The sequence below is a fragment of the Phyllostomus hastatus genome, unplaced genomic scaffold (genome assembly GCF_019186645.2).
Source record: "Phyllostomus hastatus isolate PE091 unplaced genomic scaffold, TTU_PhHast_1.1 phas_scaffold_78, whole genome shotgun sequence".
Classification (NCBI taxonomy): Eukaryota; Metazoa; Chordata; class Mammalia; order Chiroptera; family Phyllostomidae; genus Phyllostomus; species Phyllostomus hastatus.
In genome coordinates, this window is record NW_025334041.1 from 65,569,334 (window position 1) to 65,579,340 (window position 10,007).

The 10,007-nt window shown below is 42.0% G+C and overlaps 1 protein-coding gene across 13 annotated transcripts in view; it reads right to left on the bottom strand.

Moving 5' to 3' along the window:
* KANSL3 (KAT8 regulatory NSL complex subunit 3) overlaps window positions 1-8,267 on the bottom strand; it is a 41,896-nt gene extending 33,629 nt beyond the window's left edge. For 8 of the 13 annotated variants that reach the window (XR_006784380.1, XR_006784379.1, XR_006784378.1 and 5 more), the window contains exons 1-3: window positions 7,540-8,197; window positions 6,998-7,262; window positions 4,143-4,313 (exon numbers count right to left, since the gene is read on the bottom strand). Coding sequence is in view for 9 of the 13 variants with exons in the window: in XM_045827359.1 (XP_045683315.1) it covers window positions 4,143-4,313; window positions 6,998-7,212 (386 nt within the window). In the remaining 4 variants the exon portion in view is untranslated. The other 5 variants (XM_045827352.1, XM_045827355.1, XM_045827354.1 and 2 more) reach the window with 5 other exon arrangements.
* Between the last annotated feature and the right edge of the window lie 1,740 nt (window positions 8,268-10,007).

Consider the following 10,007-nt stretch of genomic DNA (forward strand, 5'->3'; position numbering starts at 1 on the left):
ACTTTACAATTACACCTGTCCTTGTAAATTAAGAAACTGGTATTCAAATGCATTATTAAGTTTCTGATGACTGTGTTAAGTAGAAGGATCCCCAAAAACCTCTTGATCATGAGCATAGGTAAATTGATTTAAAAACTTCGTGCAGCTCTCCCATCCAGTTTCTGCAACTGCACTGAGGATACCACAAAGGCTCATCTTATTCAGTCACCAATGGCCCTTTTTACTTCCCTTAAGAAGTGAGTAGAGGAGTTGAGGGACTTCCAGCCAAGATGGAGGTGTAGGTAGACACACTGTGCCTCCTCACATGACCAAAAGAAGGACAACAATAATTTAAAAACAAACAACCATAACTGACAGAAAATCGAACTGTATGGAAGTCCAACAATCAAGGAGTTAAAAAAGACATATTCATCCAGACTGGTAGAAGGGGTGGCTGGTAAACCCAATGAGAGGGTGGATTGTGGAGCCGGGCATGCAAGGCTGCAGCTGGCAGACCAGGCAGTCCCACATTCGCACACAGATAAACCAGGCAAAATGGGGGGGCAGGAACTCCCATACTCACAGGAAAATTCACTGGAGAGACCCACAGGGTTCTAGAACATACACAAGTCCACCCACATGAGAATCAGAACCAGAAGGGCCCCATTTGCTTATGGGAAGCACGGGAAGTGACTGAAATCCGGCAGAGAATGGAGCAAACGCCATTGTTCCCTCCCAGACTCCTTCCCCACACACAGTGTCACAACCCAGCGACACGGGTTACCAAGCCCTGGTGAACACATAAGGTTCCACTCCTCACTATATAACAGGCACATCAAGACAAAAAAAAAATGGCCCAAAAGAAAGAACAGATCAAAGCTCCAGAACAAATACAATTAAGTAATGAAGAGATAGCCAACCTAGTAGTTGCAGAGTTCAAAACACTGGTAATCAGGATGCTCACAGAATTGGTTGAATTTGGTAGCAAATTAGAGGAAAAAATGAAGGCTGTGCCAAGTAAAATAAATGAAAATGTACAGGGAATCAATAGTGATGAGAAGGAAACTGGGACTCGAAGGTGCAGTCCAGAAGGCAGAAAGAAACATCCAATCAGAAAAGAATAAAGAAATAAGAATTAAAAAAAAATGAGGAGAGGCTTAGGAACCTCCAGGACATCTTTAAACGTTCCAACAACCAAATTATAGGGGTACCAGAAGGAGAAGAGGAAGAGCAACAAATTGAAAACTTATCTGAAAACATAGTGAAGGAGAACTTCCCTAATCTGTGAAGGAAACAGACTTCCAAGAAGTCCAGGAAGCTCAGAAAGTCCCAAAGAAGTCTGACCCAAGGAGGAACACACCAAGGCACATCATAATTACATTACCCAAGGTTAAAAATAAGGAGAGAATCTTAAAGGCAGCAAGAGAAAAGAACACAGTTACCTACAGAGAAGTTCCCGTAAGACCGTCAGCTGATTTCTCAAAAGAGACCTTACAGACAAGAAGGGGCTGGAAAGAAGTATTCCAAGTCATGAAAGGCAAGGACCTACATCCAAGATTACTCTATCCAGCAAAGCTTTCATTTAGAATGGAAGGGCAGATAAAGTGCTTTCCAGAGAAGGTCAGATTAAAGGAGTTCATCATTACCAAGCCCTTATTATATGAAAAGTTAAAGGGACTTATCTAAGGAAAAGAAGATAAAAATATATGAATGGTAAAATGACAACTAACTCACAACTATGAACTACTGAAACTAAAAAAATAAAAACAAACTAAGCAAACAAGCAGAACAGGAACAGAATCACAGAAATGGAGATCAAATGGAGGGTTATCAGCAGGGGAGTGGAAGGGGAGAGGAAGGAAAAGGTACAGAGAATAAGTAGCATAGATGGTAGGTAGAAAATAGACAGGGGGAGAGTAAGAATAGTGTAGGAAATGTAGAAGCCAAAGAACTTATATGTATGAACCATGGACATGAACTAAGGGAGGGAATGTCGGTGGGAGGGGGTATGCAGGGTAGAGGGGGGTGAAGGGGGGGAAATAGGACAATTGTAATAGCATAATCAATAAAATAAATTTTTTTAAAAAAGGAGTAGAGGAGTTGAGAACACTGGGCTCAGGATGTGGACTGCCTGCTTTGAACAAATCCCTGTTCCATCACTTCCTAACTAAGACTTCTTAACCATCCTGAGATCAGTTTCTCCACCCTGTAAAATAGGGATGAAGAAAGGGTATACCTCGAAGAGTTGCCTGGAGGATAAGAGATCACGCACATGAAGAGCTTGGCAAAATGCTTGGCACCTAGAAAGCACCTGACAAATGGTGGTTCTTTTTTGTTACTACCACTGATTACTATTTTTTATTAACTATAACAACAATGATAAACCATTTTGCTGAATCCACTGACTCCGGTAATATACCAGTAGTTGATCTTCACTAACCGCAGTTTTTCCTCTTTATCCAAAGCTCTGGAGAGCATTTCCCTTTCTTAGAGCACAATGTTAATTCCAATTCAAGATCCCAAACAATTTCTTCACAAGCTATTCAATCAAAGTGCAGAGCTGTTCCACTTTTAACAACCACCACTTTGATCACACAAGCACATCTGTTCAATATCATTTCCAACTTTTGACCAGGCTCGTAAATCATAACAATCGCCTCAAACTTTCCTACCCTTCTTCCTACCAAATGTCTCCTTTCTCTTCCATTATTATAAAATAAGATCTCTCCAACATTATGGCAAGTGTACCAGCTACCAACTCCTGTGTAAGATTTTAACATGCTCCTACAAATGGCATGTAAATAACCAAGAGAGCCATCAGAGAAATGCAAATTAAAAACACATTGAGATGTCACTTCCCAACCTCTAGAATGTTGACAAGAAAGAAAAAGACAGGTAATAAATGTTGGCAAAGATGTAGAGAAATTGGAACTCTCTTACACTGCTGGGAACATAAAATGGTGTAGTACCTTTGGAAATCAGCCTAGAAAGTCCTCAAAAGTTAAACATGGAGTTACCATATGACCCAGCCATCCCAATCCTAGGTAAATATGCAAGAAAACTGAAATCATATGTCCACACAATAACAACATGACTATTCACAGCAGCATATTCCTAACAGCCAGTAAGTAGTGGCAACCACAATATCCATAGATAAACAAAATGTGGTACATCCACACAATGCAACATCTTTGGGCAATAAAATGAAGTACTGATTCATGCTATAATATGCATGAGCCTTGAAAACATTACACTAAGTGAGAGAAGACAGATACAAAAGCCACATATTGTATGATTCCATTTCTATACTCAGAACAGGCAAATTTAAAGAGACAGAAACTGGTGGTTGCCAGGGGTTTGGAGGGATTAGGAGGTAATGAGAAGTGACTATTAATGGACATGAAGTTTCTTTTGGGGGTGATAAAAATGTTCATCAAATTGACTATGGTGATGAATATATTAAAATGTACACATGAAATAGGTGAATTGTATGGTATGTAAATTTTATCTTCATAAGGTTGTTATACAATAAGTAAAAGATAAATGTTCTCTGAACAAATGACCTGGAGAGAAGAGTGGAGTCCGTGGGTCAGTGAGAAGCATAGCAGCAAGTCAGCCAACTCATGAAAATGGGCTGAAGTAATCCCTCAAAACCACGGACTGCAAATCTATATTTAAAAGCCACTCAAATCAAACATCTATTAGCTTTTCATGTGACTCCAAAATATTTTCATGACCCCAGTTACAGACCACATAAAACAGTATCTTACAAATTTATATCTAATGTTTTTGAGTTTTGGGTTGGTTTTTTTTGTAGTCTGGATAACTCCTATATCAGATCTTGTACTATATAAGCTACAGAGTTAGTCATACCTATTAAATTTAATTAATTTATTTATTTGATTAATGTTTATCATATGCCTACTATGTGCCAGGTATTTTCCTGGGTGTCAGTGACGCAAAGAGACTGAAATGCAAGCCCTTGTCTTGAGGAGCTCACTGCAGAGTGAGCTAAGACTTATAATGCAGAATTAGGAGAACAGGTGTGTGGATGCTAATGAATAAGCAGCTAATAAATGTGTTTCAATGCAGATGATACAAAATATTTACAGTGCAGTAAACATTAATGCTGTAGTGACCTGTCCTCCTGAGAAGTGGCCTACCTGTTGACATGCTCCTCCCAGTCCTCTGGTGGGGGAGGGGCATCTGCATCAGTCCTGGCAAAGATGACATGTCTTTCACACTCATTCATCACACTGCGTGCCTTCTGATTGTCGTAGAGTGGCACAGGGGTTGATGTGACTGTCTCCACATCTATTGGAACATCTGATTCACTGTAAATGGGTGAGAAGATAGGACCAGGACACATGTACTTTACACAACACAGGTGTTAAACAATCATCTAGTTGCCAAAAATGCCTCTTTAATATAACCAGCTTTAAAGTATTCACAAGCACATTAAATTCACAATAAAATTATGATCTAAAATCATCTTTCCAACACTTGTTGAGACCTCTGCCCTCTGACACACTCTTATATGCTAGGGGACACAAAGTCATTTTGGAATGACTGTATGCAAAAAATGAAAAATGGCTTATTTTTTAAAAAGACAAATATATTCCACAAGCAAATAGTTGGTTGCCTATCTGTAATTTCCAATACAAAAGTGATAGGTCACATGAAATTATTTACATTAAGAAGAATTAGAATTAAAAATTCAGTTCTTCAGTCACACTAGCCACATTTCAAGTGCACAACAGACACATGTGACTGGTGGCTACCATACTGGATGCACAGGTATAGAGCATTTCTGTCACTGCAGAGAGTTCTGTCGGACAGTACTGATCCTGAGTTTTAACTATTCATACAAACCTTCCCTGTCACTAGCAAGTCAACTAGTAGTCAATTAAAGCTTCTGATTATCTAAAATGGATTGCATGGAATGTAGACACCTTAGCTATTTAACTCACTGTGAAAAGAACCTAGAACAGGAACAAATAGAAATGGACATCTGAAGAATCTTTCGTATTTTAAAGTGTTAAGAAAATCCTAGTGCCATAAGGATACTGCACCAACTGTCACCCCAAATACTATGATAATCAAACTGGTCTACTGGTTGTCTACCAAACATCACTTTAACTTTCTGACCTCAGTGATTTTATTGCAACCATTCCCAATGTCTGGAATAATAAGATCATTCTGAAATGTAGTGAAATCATATGTAGCTAGATTGGGTGGTGAGTGAAAGTGCTGATTATCTTCTCTGGACCAGACACTGGGTGAGGCACTTAACCTGTGTACCTAAAAGAGAAGTCTTGATTTCATCATTCTAACATATCCTCCCCAAGTCTTCCCTAACTCACAGCACCAACCAGCTGCTCAAGCCAGAAATCTAAGGAGTCATCCTAGTTTCACCTATCCCTTACTCCCGGGCCCTTTCTAATTCACTGCAGCAGGTCCTGTTGACTCTACCTACAAAATATATCTTGAGGCCATACATTTTTCTCCATTTGTACCACTCCCATCCCTATGCAAGTTATCGTCATCTCTGACCTCCACAACAACATGGCCCCTAGCAGATCTTCTCTATTCCACTCCTGTACTATAATCTATTCAACAAAAATTCAAAATGACCTTTTAAAAATATAAATCCAATCTCTAGCTTAAAATCTTTCAATGATTTTTCATAACTCAGAATCAAATTCTTCTATGAAGCCTCACCCACTTCTCTCCTAGCTCCCACTTACATCCCCATCACAACCACAGTCCAGACACAATAGACTAAAATAAGTTCATAGAACACGCCAAACTCCCACTTTGGCTTATAAACCGTCCCACAAATGGAGATGGTTTATAAGAGGAAATAATTTCCTAAGGACTGTCTACAGAATCTCACATTTAAAAAATGTGAGATACAAACACAGGAGTTTCAATATTAGCAAGAAGCTATTACATAGCTAGAGAAAAAGATCTCAAATTCTATATTTAAGGAGCTCATCAGTTATGCCCTAGGCCAGAGGCATCAAGATTATGTTGGATAATTCCCTAAAGTCAGAGATCCTGTGCCCTGTACAAACAAAAAAAGACAACAAAATGCTGTCCTCCTTAGGAAATGAAATAAAAACCACTATTCTGTATGTTTTTAAAATAATGTATATCACGGTACCTCTAGTTCATTAAGGGGGATCTAAGAAACAAAACATAAGATCTCAATTACTCAACAAACCTATAACCCATGCTAGAGGAAATATTAAACATTAGGTCATATTAAAACAAACAAACAAAAAGCCTCCTCCCCAAAGCAGTTTATTAAGTTACCTAAGGGTTTGATTTGGTCATCAAAATAGAATATATCAACAAATCTTGAAATATAAGTAATTATAACACCTTAAAGCTTGAAAGAATTGCTCAACAGTTTTACTTAAGTCAAATGTAATTGTATCACCTATTACATACTAAATTTATTTTTTTAAATCCTTACCCTATAATGTAGACTGGCTGAAAATATGATCAGACCTAAGAAGGATTTAGATCACCCATGGGTGAGTTCTGAAACAAGCTAAGGCAGAAGGAAAGAAAGGTCTTGTGGATATGCTCCTGAGTTTTGCAGGTAAAGCCAGTAAAAGGTTATTGTTGCCAGTGTTTGGGCAAGCCAGAACACTAGACTAAAGGAAAGAGTCTAAACCTGTGTGGCAGTTTTTAAGTCAACTCTTCAGTCTTTTTCTTCACCAGTTAAATAATCCTCTTCCATTTCCTCTTTCCATACAAGTCCTGTTACCTATATGGAATAGTTTGTTTGGTTTCTTTTGAACATCCTTCCTTTCCTAACTTGTCAGATGTCTTGAATGTTGATGTCCATATAGACCTGATATCCTCACACTGCTTACCAGAGATGCCCGAAGTAAACATCCAAGCCACCCACCCCCACACAATCCTCCATAGTCATCTGGAATCCCCACCATGTAATCACTGCATGGTTAGGGCAACCACAGCCCTTAGGAACGGAGCCCAAACTCACATGGTACTTTCATGCTGCCTTCGGGGAGTAACAAAGAGCATGCGGGTGGGTCGGGCGCTACTGGCATCTGGGTGGGCACTCCATGGCTTGGCATAGCTATGGTCCAGAAAAACCAGATCCAGCTCCCGTTCATGCACTGAAAGCTGAAAGAGTAGTGAGGTGCCCATGCGCCGTGCTGAAGTCTGGAAGTCCCTCTCCACACCCCGGTGGGCCATGTCACTGGTGGGGCAGCAAGTCAGAGAACAGGTGTCTGCATGCTAGTTACCTGCAGTGGAAAGTTTTCAATTCAAATATTCTAAATTTCTTCCAACGTGAAACATCTCATATACTTCTCACTTTTGTGATCTTTCTATTATTCACAATTGAAACTCCATTTCACTGCACAACCTCATCCACCGCAGGGAGGGTTCCTGAAATCTCATCACCCTCCAAAAAGGCTCTAGCACCATGACTTCTTTCATACTCAATCTCTACAAAATTCGTTCATCGGAGAGCTGAATGACTCCCCTGGCCGCAAAGGCCTCCCTCAGACGAATACTAACTTGCTTGGCCGGCGCCTCGATTTCCTACGTGGGCCAGAAGGCTTTTGGCGATCACAAGTTTTAATTCTTCTCAAGCTAAGTAAGGATCTCTACTGCTGCTCACCATTCCCTGAAACACTGTAGCGGCAGGGCAACGTAGGCCTCTAGGAGGCCCTTTAAGTCTCTAGTTTGATGTTAAATGAAAGTTTTGCACCGACTTCCTAACAGTCTGCAGTTTTCAAACATACAAATGAGGGCCCTTCTCCAACCGGTAACAAAACACCACCCCAGGAGGACATCCTTCCTTACACGGAGTGGGCGGTCCCCACAAACCGCCGGGGACTCCCACCACCCCTGAGGGTCTCACAGCCGGACCACCAATCGGCCCCATCCAGAAGGCGGGGCTTATCGTTCGCACTTTACAGAAGGCTCCAGTTCGAGGATGGGGAAGGGATGAAGCGACTAGGCTAAGGCCTCCAAGAGTTCGCAACCAAGAGGCCCAGCCTCATACCCGCCACCCGCCGCCCGCCGGTCCGCGGCCCAACACGTCCGGGGCGGCCAAAACTCCAGCCCCTAGTCCCTGGATGCCGGTGAGCCCGGAGGCCCTCGCTAAGCATGCCCCCAACCCGTCCCAGCCCCGGGCCGCTACCCCCACGGTCCGCTACCCCAGAGGGCCTACTCTCCCTTACCCACAATCCGCTGGCCGCGCGCTCTGCCCGGACGGCCTCCCAGGGCGCGTGCGCGTTAACGCCCCCAGGTCCGCCTCTCAGGGCTCCAAACAAAATGCGGAAGCGGTCAACAGCCTGGGAAGGAAGGGGTGGGAAGCGATAAAACCCGGAGTGGATTACCCTGCGCCACAGAGGCGGAAGCGGAGTGTCGGAAATGCGTGGATCTTGGAGGCAGTTGAGTGCTGAGTCTGGGATCCCCCTCCTGCATTTTCAGCGGGAGTACGAGGGCCAAGGAGGACTCTGGCTCCTGCAGCGCCCGTCTTGCTGTCCGCATCCCTTTCGTTGTTCCTTCTCCCTCCACCTCTGCCAGAACCCTGAATGGGCTCGTCGGGAATTTTACTCCTAAGAAATAACACGATAAAAATAAATCGAAAAAGTTCTTGTGAGCCTGAAACTGCTCTAAAAAAATAGTCTATTAAAAATAAAAGGCCCTAACTGGTGTGGCTCAGTTGGTTGGGCACCGTCCCACAAATCAAAAGGTCACCGGTTTGATTCCTGGTCAGGGTACATGCCTGGGGATACTGGTTTGGCCTGGTGGAGGCACATAAGAGAAGCAACAGATAGATTTTTCTCTCCTCTTTTACCCTTCCTTCCCCTCACTCTAAAAAGTAAATAAATACAATATTTTAAAAAATAAAGAAAAGAAACACCTATCTAGAGTACTGTTGAAACAGCATAATAACGATTCCTGGAAAGGACACAAATAGACTTCAATGGTAATTACCATAAGGGACCTTAGAATGTGACAGAAGTAGAAACATTTCCTGATGAAGGGATTGGGGATGTCATGAAAAGGAAGTCACTGGAGGCTGGGCTCGGTAGGACCAGGCCATTGCAGAGGGACTGGGAAGGTTGTTGAGGCCCGTGTAGAATTACCAATGGGCCAAATACTACCCAACCCCGTGTCTTTGGCCTTCATATTACTTTCTTAAAATTATTTATCTACAAACATTTTAAATTTTGGAGGTTTCATGTAAACATCCAAACTTCCAATTCTCTTGAAAAATTGGAGTCTATGGCAGCACTGGACTCACCTTCTGGTTTGGCAGGCATGGGGACTGCATATGACTTCCCTCCGGGCAGCCTCACTGGGCTTTGTGGCCCCTGGGGGATTCTATTTATCACCCACTCCTGCACACATACACACTCTCACTCAACATCCCTGGGCTAGAATTAAATGCAGATGTCCCTGGGATGGCAAACACCATCAGCAGTTAAGTGCATCATTTTAGGGTGATTAGTGGATTGATTCATTTTGGTCACCCAACTAGGGCAGGAGTGAAACTCATGACTTGTAATGCTGATGGAGCTAGGGTGAAGAAACTAGCCCAAAGGAAGAGACACAGTGCCCTAGACAGCCTGTGCAATGCCACCAGGAGTCCTGAGTGTCTGGAGGAAAGATGAGAGGTGAGAGTCAGGTTAGGAAGTATAGAGAAAGGAGGCAAATTGTCACTTTACAACTCTAGACTATTTCCAACATGACAGAAAGTCTTATATATAGCAGGAGTGTTAAAACTGTAGTGCTTGTCCTGAAGTTTTTCTTTACCTATGCCCATGGCAGACATGATTAATTAATAACAGCCCACTTTCCCTCTGAACCCACATGCAACTTCACAATCATTTACTCCATCCAAGATATCCAATAGATTAGAGTTAGCCATCTCTTCTCTATATCACCTCTCTTTACTCTGATATCCTGCAAGATACATTTGGCCTTCATTTATTCACAATATTTATTTTTTAGTATATTTTATTGTTATG